Consider the following 20,130-nt stretch of genomic DNA (forward strand, 5'->3'; position numbering starts at 1 on the left):
AATGATTGATATTGTTTTCCTTCTTTTACTAAAACTCAGGTATCGTGACCATTTACAAATACTATCCAGTTATAAAAGCTGCTCTATTGTTCACTCAAAAACAATTTTTGAGTGATTTTGTTTTTTGTTGCATTTGGCTCAAATGTAAAATTATGGTAGGAAGTTTACATAGAGTCATGAGAATGTCATGGTAAATTTAGGCTTTTCAATATTAATTACTGTTAATTTAATTAACTGTTTTTCAAAGATATACATACAGGCTCATATATATGGCTCATATATATACACACATACCTCGACTAATTTTTGGTTAAGTTAACTTAGCAGAAATGGAAGTTCATTTAAATTGGTTGACTTCCTGGCTTTAAATGTAATTTAATTTCTTGTCTTTTAGTCATTACCACCATTACCACCTTGGAAAAAGAACAGTTCAAAAATAATATTAAAAGAACGATAAGTGTAGGTGAACTTCTGCCCAAAACTGTATATGTATAAATTTAGAAAAGATTTTTGTACAAAACAGAACAAATTCTGTCAGAATCAGAGCCACTTTAGGCAACAACCTTTTTAAGTGGGGAATTAACTGTAAGCCAGGCTCATTAAAACAATTAAGTCGACAAAATCTTGACCTTTCAGTCATGCAAGAACTGAGCAGACGAGTTACGTGTGCACACCATCAGTGAGTGGAGAGCATGAACACAAACAGGAAACACAAATGAGGAGAGCCAACAAGAGCCAAGTAAAGAACCTACAAAACCCGTTCTGCAGTTTCTTATGACTACAAAAACATGACAGCTCACTTTCATCTGAGATAGGTGATACTGAGACACACACACCACTTTCAGCACTCACTCTTAAATGAGGTAGGAGGTGAGTGTGACTAGTCAGCACTCTGAGGCCCCCCAACATTGATTAGAAAAGCACCTCTAGAGGTCACAAATGACAAGTGAGGACTGTCAACCTCTTAAGCCTGTTTTACCCACAATAACTGTGACTGAGGCCTTCATGGCCTATAGAGTGATGTTCACCAGAATTACAACTGATCAAGTGACCTGACTTGTGCAAATATGGGAAGCACCTTCTTTCATGTGACAGTATCTTTTTGTTTACCTTGCTTTTTTTTCCTGGTGGTGGCATACTGGGACTGTTGCAGTGAGCTTGGAGCAGTCTTCCTGTAGATGCTGTTACGATCCAGTGAGCCCACATAAACAGGCTTCCGGCCCATTTTTGAACTTGCGCTCCCCCCGCTTGACTCATATCCCTTCTCCTGCTCATCACTGTGCACAACAGGATCCTCAAATGGTTGTATTTCACCGAGGGCCAATGTTTGGTTCTGCTGCTCAACCCACTCCTCAGTCTTGCGATCTTTTGTAGGGTATTCCTCATATTGTGAATCTATAGACAGTGAACGCAAATCTCGGTATCGGTCTCGATACTTGTCTCGATACTCTTCCTTAGAGTATCGGCCATCATCCTCACGGTCGTAGTGGTCATAGTGGCCCGCAGCCCTCAGGTCAAGGTGTTCCCTTGTTTTGTAGTTCTGTCTGTGGTCGTACTGATCATCTCTCCAGTCATCTCCTGCGTCCTTGTATCTGTAATACCGGTCCCTCTCTTTATAATTCCAGCGTCCATCAACTTCAGAGTCATACTGGTGTCTTCCTCTACTGGTGTACCGTTCGTCAGCTCTTCGGTGAGCGTCCCTGTTATCTTCTCTGCGGTCATAGTGATGGTCGGCACGCCGATCGTAGTGATAGTCCTTCTGTTTTCGCTCATCATAGTAGCGGTCCTCATCTCGACGATGGTGAGAGTCCTCGTCTCTGGAGCGATGCCTGTCTTTCGAGTCATAATAATCCCTGTCAGGGTCACTGTAGTATTCACGGTCCCTGTAATTGTCTCTGTGTGAATAAGTGTTTTTATGATCATGGTAGTCTTCAAGCTCACTGTTGTAACTTTCATGCTCTCTGAGATCATGTCTACGGTGTTTCCGGCTTTCATAGTATTTCTTTTCCTTGTCTTCGTAACGCTCATTGTATTTCCTTTCATAATAATCCCTGTGCCTGTATTTGTCATTGTACTCATACTCCTCCATGTCACTGTGACTACGATGGTCATAACGTTCAGAGTCACTTTCTCTTACCCTGCCATCTCTCCTTCTGTCCTTGTCCAGTGTACTATAACCTTCTTGAGTTCTGAAATCATGAGTTCCTTGTTCTTGTGGCACTCTGTTGTAGCCCTGGTGGCTGTAATCTTCAGGACCCTGATAAAAACAATGTTTGCCTTTCCATTCTGATATCCTCAAGTTTAGGTGACCATCTTCTGAACGAGGGTGAAAGTAAACGTCCTGGCCTTGAGGCCTTGTATCCATGAAAGCTGCCCTATGACGGTCTTCATACTCCCAGCTCTGTTGGTGGATGACGTTGCCCTGTGTAACTTGGGCTTGGTACTGCACTTGCCACGGAGGTGGTACATGCATAGGAGGCTGTATCGGGCCAACGGGTACCATTGGGCCAACGGGCACCATTGGGCCAGCTGGCACCATTGGGCCAGCTGGCACCATTGGGCCACCATGTACTGGCATAGGTGGAGCTGGAAGTGGGTCACCGGGATGCGCTAATAAGACTGGTCCCTGAGGAGTGCCAGGAGGAACGACTCCATACCCTGGATATCCAACCTGTTGCTGCTGTAGCTGCAGTTGTTGTAAATGTTGCAGATGGGCAATCCTTTCCCTCTCTTTTGCCAAGTCAGCGTCCCCCAGCTCCTCCACGCTTTTTCCTCTCCTCATTGGAGCACCACCTGGATGATTCCAATCCACTGGACCAAACATGACTGGGTTGCCATAAACTGCGGGGCTCTTCATGCCTCCTGCTGTTTAAATCAGCCTGCCTGGAGCTGATACAGTTTCTTGCTCAACGTGGCTTAAAATCTATTTCCAAAGTCCTGCATTCCATAACAAAGCGCTGTGGGAGACTCCACCTGCCTGACATATTGTCTGTAACTCTCCACTTGTTCTTTCTGCCTCCTCTCCACTGCCTCCGCAGGACTGCCTGGCCAAAGCACCTCCCCAACCCTCAGCGCAACTGAAACAGTCCTCCCCGTAGCCACCTCAGCGAATCATGGAAGGAGAGGAGGGGTAGGGTTATTGAAGGGAAGGAGTGGCCTCCTTGGGTTAATGATTCAGTAGAGTCACATGAGTGGAAGCTTAGCCCAACAGCTCCTCCCATTGTTTAAACTGGTTAGTAGCTGTGTTTGCAGGAAAACAGCCTGTCTGGAGATTTTCTTTGAAGGTAGATGAGGACAAACTTCACAGTCTGCCTTTGCATGCCCCCCACCCCCACCCCCCACCCCACCCATCGCATGAACAATCCTGTCTTTTCTTGTATCCTGTTTTCTTTGTTTTTGTTCTTTCCGGTGGGCTTCAGTGCAATTCCCACCACATCACTGACCTAACTCACTTTCGGCTGCGTGTACAACCAGCTTTAGTATTGCTATTGTAACTTTCTGGTGTTATCTTTAACTCATTCACTGCCAGCCATTGGCAGTGAATGAGTTAAACCCATTGACTCATTCACTGCAATTGACGGCTATAGACGTCAATGGCAGTGAATGAGTTAACCTTGAACTAACTTCATCCTTACAGTTTGACTTTGCCCCTGCATATCATGAAAGTGCAACCACTAAGGCACAAAGACTGCCACGTGATGTCGTTGGAAAGAATTTCGCTTTTAAATGTATAAATGATTAAAAGATGAGTGTGAAGCAGCAAACAAGTAAAGTATCTGTATTTATTCACCGAGTGTGGAGAGGGAACGTCTTTGAAAGCATATGCAGCCTGATCAAGCCAGAGCAGCTAGTGAAAACGTAGCTGCTGGTGAGTACAATGAACTATTGTTGGAGACTGTCCCCGCTCTCAGAAGAGACACGATCCTTTGAGTGTGAGAAAAAAACTGGGCTATTCATAAAGCGGGAGTATAAGATCGCCTCCCTTAATCTCCATCAGTTCCAAAGGGACAGGTTTAAAGGGACCTGCTTAAACTAAAATGTTTAAATGTTTATGTGATACACACGGAAACATAGACATGAACTAGTTTTAATCTAAAACATAATTGGTTGGTTCACTGAATACCTAGTTTAGGAATTACAGGGCAAATAAAACCAGGCTAGTTTATAAAACCAGAGCTTATGTCTCAATAAAAGGCTTTACGAATGTTAAATTCAGAGAAGAAAAGTCAAAATGAAACACAAGCACAGATGCAGCTAAAACAGACTTCAGAGTCTGTGAATACATTACAAAATACAGCTGTTTTTAGTCTTGATTACTGTAAGTATTTAATATCCATGATTTAGCAACTCATCCGTCAATCCTCAGTTTCACAAGGTAGGACTGAGTATAGAAATCCTACTTAGACATTGTTCTTTTCTTACATCAGACTTGTTTAATTATCAGTTTTCAACATCTCAGCTTTCAATAGCAGAACACGACCGAAACTGTGTTTGTGTGCTTGGCTGCAGGAATGTCAAATACAGCATTCCTCTCTGTGGCTGTGTCCGCTTACGTGCATGTGCGGGACTTGATTAATAATTAGATTTCTTGCAAAAGCAACATCCAGAAATAAGGTCATATATTAAGCCTTTCTACTTTCTCATAGTGGGCCAACTGAGGGAAACCTGAATCTGACACGGATACTGCAAACCGTGACAAACAGATCAGGATCGGGCTGTGGTGTCGTGAAAGTTGAAGGGAGGCGTTTTAATTAAAAGGTACTCAAGGTCAAAGAGCTTAAAGAGAAAAGAAAACCCTGCACTTGTCTGTAAGAAAGGGAGCACTGTTTACTGCCACCAAGCACTTTTTAAAGGCTTTTTTAAACAGGCTTTGTCACATAATTACTATAGCATATAGAACATATGGTACTAGTTGGACAAAAAGATCAAAACATTAGCTTTTGGCACAGTCGTATCACATAAAACATTTTTGTCCTACAATATCCACAAACTCATACTAACTGCACATGAAAGAAATCATATCGAGATTATATGATGAACCTCAATAAGCCATATTGTGACATGCATCATCAGCTATAGGTTTGAGCCATACAAACAATACTTAAATGCATTTTTCTCCTCTTTTTATAACACGCTGTTCCCAAAACATTGATGCTGTTCATCTGGATGTAGCATTTTCAGTGGGAGGAATATCGTTTAACATTTCACCCCAAAAGGGACGTGTTTAGCATTTAAAACTTATTAATAAACCCTGATTAATGTAGCATGTGTTCAAAAATATTATCCCTGTTTATGGGTTTGAAGTGGCCTCAGGAAAGTAAATAAAAGGCGGAGCAGTGTTGAAGTTACTCCCTGCCTTGTCACAATAAGCTTCTATTGTCTTTTTGACGTCACACTTATAAACACACCCTGTAAAAGCATTCATTCCTAAGTGGCGCGTGTGTCTATACAGACACATAGCATCAGGATGACAAACGAGTTTTTTTGCTACAAAGATCCTGAAAGAATTCCTGATATGTGCACACCTTTATCCAAGCATTAAATGGGAATAACAAAGACAAATGTAATGTTGTACCTACACTGTAGACTAAAAGCTTTTCTTTGCAATGCTTTGATTATCATGTCAAACACTGTTTTCCTCTTCAGCAAATACCAAAGGAAAAAGGAGACCGAATATCTGATTTATTGCTGTGAATGGAGGGTGAAAGAATTCCTGCAGTGTTGTAAGGAAACAGAAAATATGTGGCTGTATGACCCTTAATGGAACCTGTAGCCACCAGATCCTGTTCCTGCCCTGAGGCTGATTGTTTTAGTAGCAAACACCAAGACCAAGAATTCAAAAGCACAGGAGAGTGATTGATAAAATATAATCATTATGAGTGATTGGATTTAAGGCTTCTTAATGAAGACTAAAAAACTATTTTAAAGTGTATTAATTAATTAAACGAGTACATGCCCATACTACAGTTATCTGGTCTGCTTGTACTGTTGACAAAGTGATATACTTACTCACTATGAAAAAAGTAATAAACAGTGCTGTTTATACAAACAGAAGAAAAATAGGGATCAGATTTTTTAAGTGTCCTTTTTTTTAGCTTCGCTACTATAAAAATGTCATTTTAATCCATTCTCAGATGGTGACATCAAAATGCACTACTGTGAAAAGGTCCTGGGGAAAAAAGACATCTCTTATTTCTTTTTATTTTACTGGGAACGTGGAAAAAATACGTGATTCAATTTACAGAAACATGCATGTAAACAAGCATATAAGACAAAAAAATCTGAGTTTGTACAATTCTATCGATAAAAGTCATCCATCTTTATATTTCTTAAGTACGTGGCTTTCAGATACTATTCATCTGTAGACAGTTTGTCTTTCTCTAATAGGCTGTTCCAATGCCAGCATGTTATCTAAAGATTACTCATTTACGGTGGACAGTAAAGCAGCTGAGGATTGGTTCCTCCCATAGTTTTACAGTTGTTTTGCTTTTACCAAGTTTATAGTGGTTTTCCACTTCTAAGTATTGTTATATTTCTATCATGATTGTTTAGGCATGCATCGCATGCTTGACAAGCAAGGATATATATTTTAGATGTTATAAATGTCTCTTTGTGTTCCTCTTCCTATCCCTGTGTAAAGCACTTGGATGTGTAGTGACGCAATAAAGTGAAAACTACACATAAATTTGACTCGAAATTCCACTAAAGAAAATTCTGTGTTTTTGCAACAGGCTGCTAGTACAAAGTGCCTAAAGGTCGAATTTATGTCTAGAAACACTGGTTCCTTAGGTGTCTTGTTTATGTTTGAATGATCTTTAGGTCATTATGAAGTGATTTATCTGCAATAAAATCCTCTGAAAATGGTCAGGTGCAAGGACTAGATTGGCTGCCTTTTCCCTCATTTTCAATGTCCACGGAAAAATTTGAATGACCTCCAAAGATCCTAGAGAAATATTGCTCCAAATCATTTTAGCAAAAATCAAGGCTGGTTCAACAGAAGCAAATGATAAAGAAATGAGGGGTGGCTCAAGACTTGCACAGTGCATCATATATATATATAATAAAATCAAGCTTTGTGGATATAAATTACTCTTCTGTCATGAAATTAAAATCATACAATGCTTCATAAGAGTTATAAGGGTATAAATGCTAAAAATGGGACATTTTAGCCCATTGCTAGATGGTTTCAGGGCATAAATAATATCAGACATAATTATCTGATGTAGATAAATATTGGCATAATATAACTCCTTATCATATAGAAGTTTAAAGACATTATCTGCTGGGAAAATACCTCAAAATCATTTATTACAATGATGCAGGATTTACCTTAATAGCCATATAAAACTTGAGAAGTGGTAGCTATGATAGGAAAAATATTTTATAACGTAATATTTTGTTATAAGTGAATATTTTTAATATTTTCAGAGTAGCACTAAACCTTCAACTCCTATACTGCTATAACCCACAGGGACCGTAACTTTGGTTGTGCAGCTTACGTCCAAACCAAAATAAATTACTCAGTCAATACAACACAGACTGGTAAATATCTAATAACCACATCTCTTACATCCCCATAGAATTCAGTCTCACCTGCCATTCTGTGTGCCGTTGCTTTCTGAGTCCAAACAGTGAGGAGAGCTGTGCCACGGGCCATGTCACAGCTCGCCACAACCACACTTTGGTTCCCACTCTAGAGTGGGCCATGCTCCGTCTCCACTTTATGCTATTACAAAATTCCCCAAATCCCATTCAGTTCCCCCGGGATCTTTACTCATCTTGGAAAGGAAGCGACGATGGAGGGGGGAAACAGGGGAAAAGGTCCAGAGGGAGAAACTTGGAGTGAGTACGAAAGCCACTTATGTGGCACTGCTAACCCTTTCACTATGTGCAGGAATGCAATTCATATCTATGTGAAAAAATGTTGGGCTACCAAAGACAGCACAGTGCGCCCGGACGGCAGCAAGCAATGAAAGCCCTATAGCTCTGAATGACAGTGATCTATCAACTGCTGGTTTATTTTATCTACAACTCTGGACGAAGATCATTTAATTTCATGTTATTTACCAATCAAATAATTACGTTTTTAAGATACTCTTACACTTAGTTATGGAAATCACTGACAGCAAACGAGATACAAAAACTGTGAACAGCAATAAAAACCTCACTGTAAAGGCGCTCCACAGTGGTTCTGCCACATTCGCTGTAGTTTTATCATTAGCACTGTACGGAGGGAAAGCAACCCCCCCCCCGACATGTACATACACACCACAGACAGACAGACAGTTATGATAATCCTTAATTTAAATATACAGTTCCCCTTCCGTTGATGACTGCAGACAGTAAATAGGGATGTTTGGCTTAAAATGTTTATATTTGTCTTGTGTCTGTGTGTGTGTGTCTGTCTGTGTGTGTGTGTGCACCATGTTTAGATATCTTTGTGAGGACCAAAGATTGGAATGCTACTACACTTGTGGGGAGCGACGGTCCCTTATGGGGACAAAATGCCTGTTCCCACTAGTTTGAGACTCAAAATGTGCTTTTAGTGTGAGGGTTACAGTTAGGTTGTAGTTAGGTTTAGGCTAAGTGTTAAGGTTGGGCTTAAGCGTTATATCAATTAGATGTCCTCACTAAGATATGAAAACAAGTGTGTGTCTCAGAGATTTGGACAACAGGTCAAAGAGGAAATCTAGTAAATACCAATGTCTCATTTTAAAATTCTTTTTATATTACATTTTGTCTTTGGCGAATGAGGATTATCCCGTGAAGTAACCCACGGGCAACAAGAGCAGCTATGACATCAACTAAAAACAAGACTTTCCTCAGATTTGATTTGTTCTGCATTGTTTCTGTGTGTATGCAACTCATCCTGTAAGCAAACCGTCAAACTTGTGGAAAACATCTACATGGAGATGCCGATGTGCACTTTGAAGAAGCATCTCTAACTTTCTGTTAAAATATCACATTCAGACTAAATAAATATACATTTGCTGGGAATAGCAGTTGAACAATTGTAACATGCACTGTTATATAGTTACAAATATCCAAACTTCTGTCTCCAGATGATGAATATTTAATTGATAAATCGATAATCAGAATATTTGCATATTAGATTCTTGTTGACTGTCACCTAATTAATTATTCGACTTACTGTTGCAGCTCTTCCCATAGCTCTATTTTAATCTGTCCTTGAGATATTTACAAGTTTAAAATCGAGCCCTCACCTCCAACTCCAATGACTTCTATCATGTCGTCATTACTGAGAATACCTAGTTTACGGTCTCGCCCAATAAAACTTGCAATCCCATGTAACCTGATCCTCCGACAGTTTTACCATCTTACCTTGTAGCTGCTGCTGTTCCAGGGCCAGCGTCTCCAGCGTGTAATTGCAGAACTCTAGATTCTCCAAGGCCTGGACGCGGGCTGTCTCATCCTGCTCCTCCTCCTCCAGCATTGCCCTGAGTTCCTCCGCCGTGTGTGCGTAAGCCTCCATGTCGCGTTCCACTTCTTGTAGCCGTAGCAACAGCTGTTGCCTTTCCTCCTCCTCTTCCTCCCTCTGTGTCTGAGTCTCTAGCTCCATCTCTCCATCTCTCTCCAGCTCTTGCTCTGCCTCAAGCTGACACTGGATCTCATGTTCCTGGGCAGCTTCAGGGTCGCCCTGCTCAACCTGGCCTCCCGTTGTTTGGTCGAGGAGGTTTGCAGCCGGCTCGTCAGGGGTGTAAAAGATGGGTGTGTTGATGAGGGAGTTGCCAGTTGGAGGAGTAGTGCGATTCTGTCTCGGGCACCGGGGAGGAGGGCGTGGAGCCGGGCGAGTCGGTTTGTACGCAGCTGGAGCTGGTGGGCGCGTGGCTCTGGGACGAGGAGGCGGAGGGCGGAGGGTTCTGCGTCTTTCCAAAGAGTGAGAGTCAGACTGCAGGAGGTGGGACACAGGAGAGTGTGAGGAGCCTCGAATGATATCCCTTTCGTCTTTGTAGTCCACGATAGAAAAGTGCCGTGAGATATGGGGCTGATTGCTCAAGCTTTTCTCAAATTCAAAGAGCTGCTGTGACAGCTTCGTCTCCAGGTCACTGGTCGAACTTGCCAAGGTTTCTAAGGTTACGGATGAAGGCAGTAGCCCATTAGAGCGACGTGTCATCTGTTGGTTACGCAGGCGGATCTCAGAGCTCATCATATCAGCATCGCTGGCACTTGCATGGCGAGTTAGCCTCTTATACTTTTGGCCCTCCACACTGTTTAATACCTGACCTCTGTTATTGATGGAGGCGTTCTTTCTTTGCTGCCTCTGGTAATATTTGCTGTCTTTAGACCACCCAGGTTGGGTGTTATGAAGTGTTAGGCTATGACTTAACCTGGGTTGTTGATGCTGATGGTTACCATTGGTAGAGGTAGGCAGATTTCTGCTAGTAGCTGGGCCAACGTGCTGCCTATGGCTATGTGGGGGAAAGTTAGGCCGTGGTGGCAGCCTGGGCCTTTCTGGAGTGGATTTCGGCCTCTGAGGCCCCCTTTGTGCTGGGGGGGCAGGTCTACGTGGCTGAGAGTCAGCCCTTTGACCACAGTCTGTCTGCCCTGCGTTACCAGTCTGAGCAACAGTACTTTGGTTTTCACATGCCCACCGGTGCTCCTCAGCCCTCTCAAAATAGTCCAGGTCCCACACTGTGTGATCCTCATACATGCTCCACTCTTTCTCTGGATCACTGGGACATAAAGGATCAGAGGTGTGTTCAGTATTGCTGACCTCCTTCTCTTCTTCCGGCTCAACAACACCCGTTTCTTCTGCAATTTTTTGAACATGCCCCTCTATTTTGACAAAGCGATGAGGAAAGATACCCCGCTGCCCTCGCACCTGTCCCTCCAGCCAACCATCTTCCAATGTGCCGACAATACGGATTCGATCCCCCACATCAAAGTCCAACTCGCCTGGTTCCATGGCTCGAAACTCATACAGTGCTACTCCATAGACTCCGCCCTCCTCTTCCTCCTGCTCTTCCTCTACTACTTTTTGTTCTTCTTCCTCTCTCAACGTTTCCTCCTCTTCTTCCATTCCTGCCTCCTCATTGCCCTCTTCAGCCTCAAAGGCATCCTCGTAGATGCATGGCTGAGGGTCTTTGTTCAAATACTGGGAGTCTACAGGTTCCTGAGGAGACCGAAGGGGACCTGATAGCTCCACAAACCCCTCTGGGAAGTTTCCCCTGCGGCCATCAAGTTCGCCCTGGAACCAGCCCGGCTCAGGCAGGCCTGTGATGATGATCACGTCCCCCTCACGGAAGTCCAGCTCCTCACTGAGCTGCGCATGGAGGCTCATAAGGGCCCGGGCTTGACCTAGAGCATAAGGTGGGAGCTCTGACGCCTGGGCCTGGGCTGAGCGCTCAGACAGCTGCCGGGAACGGCACGAAAGGGTCAGCTCCTTCACACATGATGTCGGGAAGAGACCACGGGCACCCCAGGCATTACAGCCACGTTGCCAGATTTCTCCGAGGTCCACGGACCCTCCTGCCTCCCCAACTACCACATCACCTGAAGAGACAGAGAATAAAGAGGATTTAATTTAATCTGGATATTAATGAAAATAAGATTATTAAAGGACAGAGAGTTTCTGTTCTGTCACTTAAATGACTGTTGATAAGATACACATTAAGCACACAAGAGCTCATGCTAGTTCCCTAAATAAATCTACAGTAAAGATGTTGTCTATATTCTTACTATTCAACCAATTAAACAAGAGCTCTCCTGCTTGTGTGTGGCCATAAACTAAGAGCAATTTTATTGATATATAGTTACTTGTTTTTCTTCACTTTTTGCAGAACATTGATTTTTTTTTTCATGTTTTTGTGTGAAATCAAGTTGCTTGGCTCAAGTAAATTGCTTAATTGTAGCATTTTTAATAACCTGTTTTGGGTCTACACTGTCCCTAACATAGAACTGGAGAATCCGGGATTATGGGAATGTGGGTTGGATGGTGAGGAGTCATGGAGGTCACATTCCAAAGACCTGCAGCTCCACCTCCCATTGTGTCTGGGACCAAAACTGGCACACAGCCATCCTGACCGTGGAAATCATACTGGAAATGAACGCTTCAACTCTCGGATGGCCAGTAATGACTGTTTCCTATGTGTCCTCTACTATTTATGACAATACAAACATACACTGCACTGCACAAGTGACTACGGCTGATAATGGGCTATGATAAGAATCGAAGGCAAACACAATGATAAGTATGTAGGGATAATAAAAGAAAGCTGGGTGAATTATTAACTAATTATCTGCTACAGTTGGATTCAAATGCTTCAGCACGACCAGCAGTGATCAGCTACATGAAGTTAAAATAATTCTGTTGTTTAAAATCGAAATTACAGTTGAATTCTGAAAATCGTGAAGATCTTTCTTGTCATTACATGAATACTCACACACAACAAAACTGCCATCTCTCAGTAGTACACAGTAATTAAGTAAATAAGGAATTTGAATAGGAACTGATCATATAAAAAGAACAAGGAAAATAAAACTGATCAAATAAGTCAGAGTATGAAGAACAGTGTAAGATGTTAAGTCAATCACACAACAGAACATGGAAAAAAGGGTATTTTTTGGTGTAGTCGCATGGGTTTTTACTGTTCTATAGCAACTCCCAGGGTGAAAGGTCACTTAATTCAACTACTTCTAAGGCTACTGCTACTACTAGCACTAATAACATTAAAAGTATGAAAAGTGTTACCAATATAAAAGATCTGTGCAAACATCTGTGCTGTCTGCCTGAGAGTGTTGCAAGTGACAAATCGTAAAAAAAGAAGAAAAAAAACACCACAATGAGAAACAGAAACATGCAGAGAAAACAAAAAAAAATCATCATCTAGGGACGTTGGTTTAAATTTTGCCAATGAGGACATCTAGTGGCCAGTTCTGGAATCAGCTTTGTTTTTATCATTTAAGCCCATCTCTTTTCTTTAAGTACATACAGCAGCTACCATCAAAAAATACCTGCTGGTTTTATGTTATATGAATAAAATTGGACATATTTAGTAATATTTCACTGGGCCTTGATCTTTGAGCATTGTGAATAAGAATGATCCGATCATGCTTACATGCAGAAAAGCACAATGAGCTGAATAGAGATACAATCTCTAAAGGCTGTATTGAGTTTCATATCTTTATTCTTTGTGCAAAATGGATGGACTACATTGACGGATGAATGCTTGTAACATATTGATATACATTAAGGTGGGGAAAAATGTACCCCAGCAACAAGGAATACTGTTATCTGATTGGCTGGTAGGTCGCTAATCCGCAAGAGCTATGACCTCCGTAGAGAAATGTAAGACTCCCCCATTCATTTCTGTCTAATATACTGAAATTAGAATCCACCAACTTAATATGCCTTTACACCTTAGTACAGCTTTAACCTTAATGTATACATGGAGTTCATACCTACCAGTCAATCAGATAACAGATTTTGAATTTCAAAATTCAAAATCTCATGGTAGGAATCTCAAAATTTCGATTTAATAACTTGAAATTTTGAGATAACTTAAACATTCTGACACAAAATCAGTTTACCTGAGTACTGCGACATCAACAAGTAGTGTTAAGCTAAGTGAGAAAACATGATTTGTTAGTGTTATATGTAGCACTGTTTGCAACAAGTGTGTTAAGTCACAACAAGTTCAAAATCGCCTTTTTAAAGTATCAGACGACAAACCAAAAGCAGTCATTCACACTTTTGCTATTATGTTACAAGTCAGCACCGGCTGTGTGTGAGAGAGCATGCAGTATGTTCGTACCTCTCTTCAGGGACAGATTTCCTGGCTCTGCTGAGCTGAAATCATTAATGCACACATACAGTCTGTCTCCAGGCTTGGTGCTGGGAATGGTGACCTCTTCCACAAAGGTGCTGGGGAACTGACCTGAAGGAACAGATGTGAACATCATCGGTAAATTCATTAAAGACATCTCCTACAAATGCCTGAAATGTCAGGCAGTGACAACACCTTCCTGAATAATTCTTCTCTTTAGGGGTTGCCACAGCAGATCATGTGCCCCCAAATGTCCAAACCACCTCAGCCTTGCCTCTCCAACTTTGTCTCCAATCCACTCAACCTGAGCTGTCCCTACCTTTCCATCCCGCTCGCCCCAATGAAAAATCTTCACATCATCAGCTCAGCCTCCGGTCTTTTTGTCAGTGCCATCGTCTCCAAACCATCACACCAGATCTCACTACCAAACCTTCCCTTTCACTCTTGCTGCTATCCTTCTGGCACCCCATGAGCGCCTCATCTCCACCCACTCCAACCTCCTTCACCTCTCGTGTGTGCATTCCATTGCTCTGGATGGCTGACCCCACATATTTAAACTCATCTATCTTCACTACCTCTGTTCCCTGCAGCTTTGCTGTAACACCCATCTCACTTTTTTTTGTTGGCATTTTGCACACGTGTACAAAATATCAACAAATCCCATTTTCAGGATCAGCTGAACAAGCTATTGTTGACTTCCCCTCTGCATGAGCAGCGGTGTTTGACTGTTCGGCTTCTCTCACACATTAACACAGATCACTTCAGATCCAGGTTTACTTCTGGAACTCGAATTGATTAAGGTGAGGAGGTTTCCTGGTCAGAAGCTGCAGGATAAAGGGAACTCGCTAGCTGTGCATTCATCTGCACTATTCTCACACTGATGTATTGTGCTGCAAACCAGTCACAGAATTTGTGTTGTGCTCTTGTAGGTTAAACACTGTGTAATACCCAGTTTGGCTGGACACACAGGAAAGTTCAGGCATGTGTCAAAACAGATGATCACAAATAATCATTGCTACTTGATTATTTCCAGACTAGTTAATAATTTAAACCTCTCTGTTTCACCCTCATCAGTCATGAAAGTGTTAAGTTACAAACAGAAGAAAGGAGGATCATGTGCATGAGTGTGTGAATGTCAAAATAGCAATAAGTCACTAAAATTCCATGTAGCTTGTTTCCATGTTTAGTAACTCTTAGTAGGTGTCTCTATTTATCTTTATGGAAACCTTTATTCATGCAGGTCCCTCAACAGTAATAACGAAAACGGTCACTTTACCTGTAACGCCATCTTTGTTGCCGAGCAACCAGAACTCATCCACGACACTGAGCACCTCGATGACATCGCCAGTAAATAGTGGTAGCTCCTCGGAGACGCTGGGGAGAAACTCAAACACAGCGCGCACCACAGATCCTGCTTCCATTACTCATAACCTGCAGAGGCAGACAGAGAGATTTGAAAGGTCACTCTCAAACTAGTCCACGTACAACTTCAATTAAAAGGGTGATTCATTTAAAAAAAAAAAAAAAAGATCTACAGCCTCTGGGAGAGAGCTAGCCTTGGTGAAATAACAGCAAATGAAAGGGGAAGCGAGAGCGTGAGAAACCATCAATAGAAAGGAGACAGACAAGAAAGAGAAAAAGAAAAAGAGAGCCTCCATTTAGGAAGGCTGAAGGACATTCCTCCTCTATTCTCCTCTTTCTTTGACTTCTCCTGAGGAAATAAACATTGCAAAGGAAAGCAACAGCAGCTCAAACGGCACACTCCTTCCTTCGACTGGACGCTGTGTATCACAGAAATATGCAAACAGATTTTCTAGTGAAGCCAGTGAAAACCTGGATATGAGTCACAAGTTTAAGCTACTGTTTTTGTTTTGGGTATAATGCAGTGAACCTAGCATTTTACATGTTCTACATCACATCGACATAAAGCTTCACTCATCAGGCCTCAAATGATTAAAGATTTTGACATAATTATTATCATAATACTCTAATAAATAACCAAGCAGAAACCTCAATGGGAAAGAAACAAAATCACTGCGAAGGTTCCAAAACATCCCTCTGAGATTTTTTCCCATATTGACATGACAGCATCACACAGTAGCTGCAGATTTGTTATCTGCACATCCATGATCGTAATCTCGTTTCACCAAATTCTAAAGGTGCTCCGTTGGATTGAGATTTAGTGGCGCTGTCATGTTTAAGAAACCAGTCTGAGGTTATTTAGTCTCTGTGACATGGTTCACTGAAGCCTTAAAGGGATGGACACCAAAAATACTCAGACAGGCATTTAATTGATGTTCAGCTGATACTAAGGGGATACTACACCAGTATAATAACTGGGTCAAATTTAACCAATTCAGCAATTATGTCTAATCGTCTCAACCTATGGTTGAAAAAGCACAACACACAGTGTTTGGATAATTAAATGCATGGATGAATGCATTTACAGCTTCTCTGTAACTGGTATATAATGAATTGTACTTCAGGTCACAGAGCATCAATATTCACATTTGTATTCTGTAGCAGACTTTTTCCAATTATCAGTAAAATGAGCAAATACCCAAAACATCCAAAGCCTTGTGTATCATTATCTGGAGACAGTCAGACTAACCACAGGTGGGGATAGACAGGCTGAAGGAGACTGGAAATGAGAGAAGAGGGCTGCAGTTTGTCACAGTGAAAGGGGTCTCTGTCTCTGAAAGGGGGGGGACAAGACCGTATCCCAGTTCTGTGCCACTGTCTCTGGAGAGAGATGCGGTCCAGATTATCCTGGATGTGGCGACGAGGGGAATAAAGGAGCAGATGACCAGCTGTTAAAAAAACAGAGGTTTCCTAAGCAACCGCGTCTATGGGCGTGTTCGGGTTATTGTCTCTTACACTGTTAAGGTTAACCAACACTGTTTTGCGTAACAAACATAACTGGTGCTCTCTGTGTGGCAGATCGTGAACTCAACACCGTTCAGCCATAAAGACCTCAATGAAACCTAAGCAGAGGCTGCAACTAATGCAAGCCAAAGGGAGAGGTCCAACCAGAGGCTTAAAACGGTGCAGGCAATGAAAAACAAATGGGCCGTTTAATCATTTATAAAGAACACTATGTTGTTCGGTGCTTATTATTATTTGTGCAGTAAACAGGCCACAGTAGTTCTAAAGAGAATGAGGAAGTAACCCAGATGACTCAAAAATCAGGCATACCTCATACAACAACACACCTATACATTCAAAGGCCATTTCTGGTGAACCACACAACCTCTGGCTGAGTTACAACATCAATCCAGGACTCCGTAGTCTACTCACAACTACAGGCCAGTGGCCACTCTTCAGTGTTGATGATGTGCACATCCTGGACAGGGAGGAACGCTGGTTTGAGCAAGGAGTCAAGGAGGCCATTCACATGAAAAGGAAAAGTCCATCTCTGAATGAGGAGGGGGCCATCTTCCAATGCTGTGACTGCAGCCATTCCCCAACTCTATGTGAATGGTACTCATTGGTTGGTCATGACAATTTGCATATTAATGATCATGAAACTGACCGCTCGGCCCATTGTTAGCCAGCGGTGCTAGGGTCAGCCATTATGCAAATGTGCTGTTTATGGGGTTTGGGAAAATTGCAGTCAGCTGAGACTACATTAGTCATTTGGTTGAGTGACGAAATGTTTCTCCCACTGAAATCACACGAACAGATCGAGCTTCTGTGAACACTGCAGTCCCTGCTCTCTGTCTGTGTCACATCTGTATAAAAAGCTACGCGTACACACAAACAGAGGCCACAGATGACAGCTGCATTCACGCAACATTCAGCATCACGTTTCAGCAGTGCTGCAAATGAGTGAACTTAGTTTTTGTGTTTCTGAATTTAATTGTGGTCAAACAATTAGAGTACGTAACCGCCAACATCACTCCCTCTCATTAATCACTCTCTAGTTTGCTTGGTCACTGCTGCTGGCTCAGACGAAGAGTCCTGTCTTGAAAGAAATCTTTACAAAGAGCGATGAACAATTTAAATATCAAATTACTCATACAGTCTATACAAATATTCATTTTTTCTTGCTTTTTGAGTAAAAGAAAATATTAACGTCAGTAAGGATTTAAATATTTCTTTCATCAAGACCCGCTGTATCATTTAAGCGTTTCCTTAACTTCTTAAGCAGCATATATCGCCTCATAACCCCTGAAAAGACAGGACAACAGCAGCTGCATCTTCAACATCACAAGGATTAGACATGCCCTGACACGCACCTCTGAGGAATGGTTTCCATGAAACAATGAATGATACTGATCTATCGCACTCACAGCCTGATAGGCTGGGAGTAAATAAGACCAGTTCCTGTAAACAAATACAGACTGAATTTTGTGTCTGGTGAGTCAGAAATGAATAAATAAGAATTTATTTCCCTCCTAGAGTAAATGACACTAAATCATTAAAGGTAAGAGAGGTTTAAAAAAAGTTCTCAATGACACAGAACAAGAGTAGTCAAGCTAGTCACAAATGAAAACAATGCAAACTCAACTCAAACTTCGAACTTCAGTCGTTGAAGCGCTTTACAAAACACAAGTGAAACTATGAACCCACACCCAGCAGGGTTTTACAAAGCTCAGCCACTTCCGGCTGGTTTGTTACGTACAGTTGTGGTGTACAAAGTGTCCAATCCATTCTGATTGTGCTGAAACCTCCAAACCAGAAGTTGAAACAAAGCAGTCTGCTATTAAAACTCAAGATAAAATGGGTTGATGGTTTGGCATGCGTTCACGGTGTGAGAGTTTAAGTGTTTGCACTCGTGAGCAGTTTGCTCCTGGTTTGCTTAACGATAAATCATGAATCATGAAATATAAAACAAGTGTTTTGTAAACATTGAGCAAATTTCCCGTAATTTCTTTTTTTTAAAAAATCACCCAATGTGAAACACATGGGCGATCTTACCAGCAAAAGTCATATTTGTTTATGTTAATGATATTCAAAGTCACATTATGCTGCTCAAATTGCATCTCCAACTGGGAGGAAAAAAGGTGATATTTACTCCTCGGTCTCTTAATCTTCAACCAGCCTGGTCTTGTCCATCATCGCAGCAAAGCTAACAACCAACACCCAGAAAGCCAAACCTCTTTCCTGCCACGGGTAAGTGGGATCTTGGATCTTTTTTGAAGTTAATCCTCAGATCCACGTCCAGCCAGACAAGCTTCTTAGTTTTATTTATGGGTACTTCAGTGTGTCAGCGGCCCCTGCCGCTTTTTCCACCGTGCCCTGGCAGATGAAAAAAGCTGCCTTCAGGTAGAAGTTTTCCAGCAGTACAGCAGAAGCATATAGCAACTGACCACAGTCTGAATGAAATTTGAAGCAGTTCACATAAAAATAAGCTTTTATGTATATCACACAGAAATTCCACTCCTGAAATGCTGTTGATAAGAAATATAAATGGTTGTGCCGTCGCTAAACGCAGTACTAAATATTTCACGCAAGTAGCACTGTGAATATTTACTACATTAATGAATATTATAACGATGCTTGAGCATGACTACAATCTTGTTTATTGGCTCTGTTACAGATAAAAAGGTTGCATGAAGCACACAAGAAAGAAATTTTGTACAGTTCTGGGAGGTCGACACATTTCTTCACAGCCGTCCTCTTTGTGTCACTTCACAAGTCTTCACATTCCAAAAAATACCCTGTGTTGCTTTAGGCGAGGGAGCTGACGGTGCATGCATGATGCAACGCACTGATCAGTATTTTCATACTGATGCAAAGCAGCATTGCACAGAGTTTACAAGCAAGTTGGCAGTTTAACACTGGCTAATGTGTGATACAAGTGCAGCGGCTATTTGTGTTGTCATATGCAAATCTGTCAGGTTATAGTTAAAAAGGTTCAGGGCTCCAGTTCCTAGGAAAAAAAGGTTTAAGCCAAAATCAAATATCTTATTAACTTCAGATATTAGAAGCAAGAAAATAAATCTATCCCTCTATCTATCTATCCATGTGTGTGTGTCAATTAGGGCTGCTACAAACGATTATTTTGATAGTCGACTAGTCACCGATTATTTTTGCGATTAGTCGACTAATCAGATCATCATCCATTGGACGTACAGCTTATTGCACCAGCAGCATCTGGTCTTATATAACTATCATTAGCTTACAGCTTGAAGTGTTTGTGCTAACTAAAAATAAAGACAAGATGGTAGTTTATTAATTTTTAATGAAATTTGCAGATTGTTTCGGTGAAGTTTAATAAACTCCTTGCTTTCTAAAATATAACAGGACACCGGAGTATATTCTCCAGCATCTCACACTTCTGATAATCAGCTGTCTGCTTGACAGTTTTAGCTGTGCAAAAACTATAACTTTAATCTCA

The 20,130-nt window shown here is 41.7% G+C and overlaps 1 protein-coding gene across 2 annotated transcripts in view; it reads right to left on the minus strand.

Annotated features, from left to right (window-relative positions):
- Window positions 1-20,130, minus strand: part of dnmbp (dynamin binding protein) — a 48,768-nt gene that overhangs the window by 16,110 nt on the left and 12,528 nt on the right. Inside the window, exons 2-4 of one of the 2 annotated variants that reach the window (XM_085361428.1) lie at window positions 15,064-15,218; window positions 13,776-13,898; window positions 9,343-11,514 (exon numbers count right to left, since the gene is read on the minus strand). In XM_085361428.1, the coding sequence (XP_085217554.1) occupies window positions 9,343-11,514; window positions 13,776-13,898; window positions 15,064-15,208 (2,440 nt within the window). In that variant the 5' untranslated portion in view covers window positions 15,209-15,218. Of the gene's footprint in view, window positions 1-1,110; window positions 3,141-9,342; window positions 11,515-13,775; window positions 13,899-15,063; window positions 15,219-20,130 lie in introns of those variants that run through there. The other variant, XM_085361429.1, reaches the window with a different exon arrangement.

This window comes from Diplotaxodon limnothrissa, linkage group LG8, assembly GCF_057381915.1.
Source record: "Diplotaxodon limnothrissa isolate DT_005_m linkage group LG8, D_limnothrissa_male_GT1.1, whole genome shotgun sequence".
Lineage (NCBI taxonomy): Eukaryota > Metazoa > Chordata > Actinopteri > Cichliformes > Cichlidae > Diplotaxodon > Diplotaxodon limnothrissa.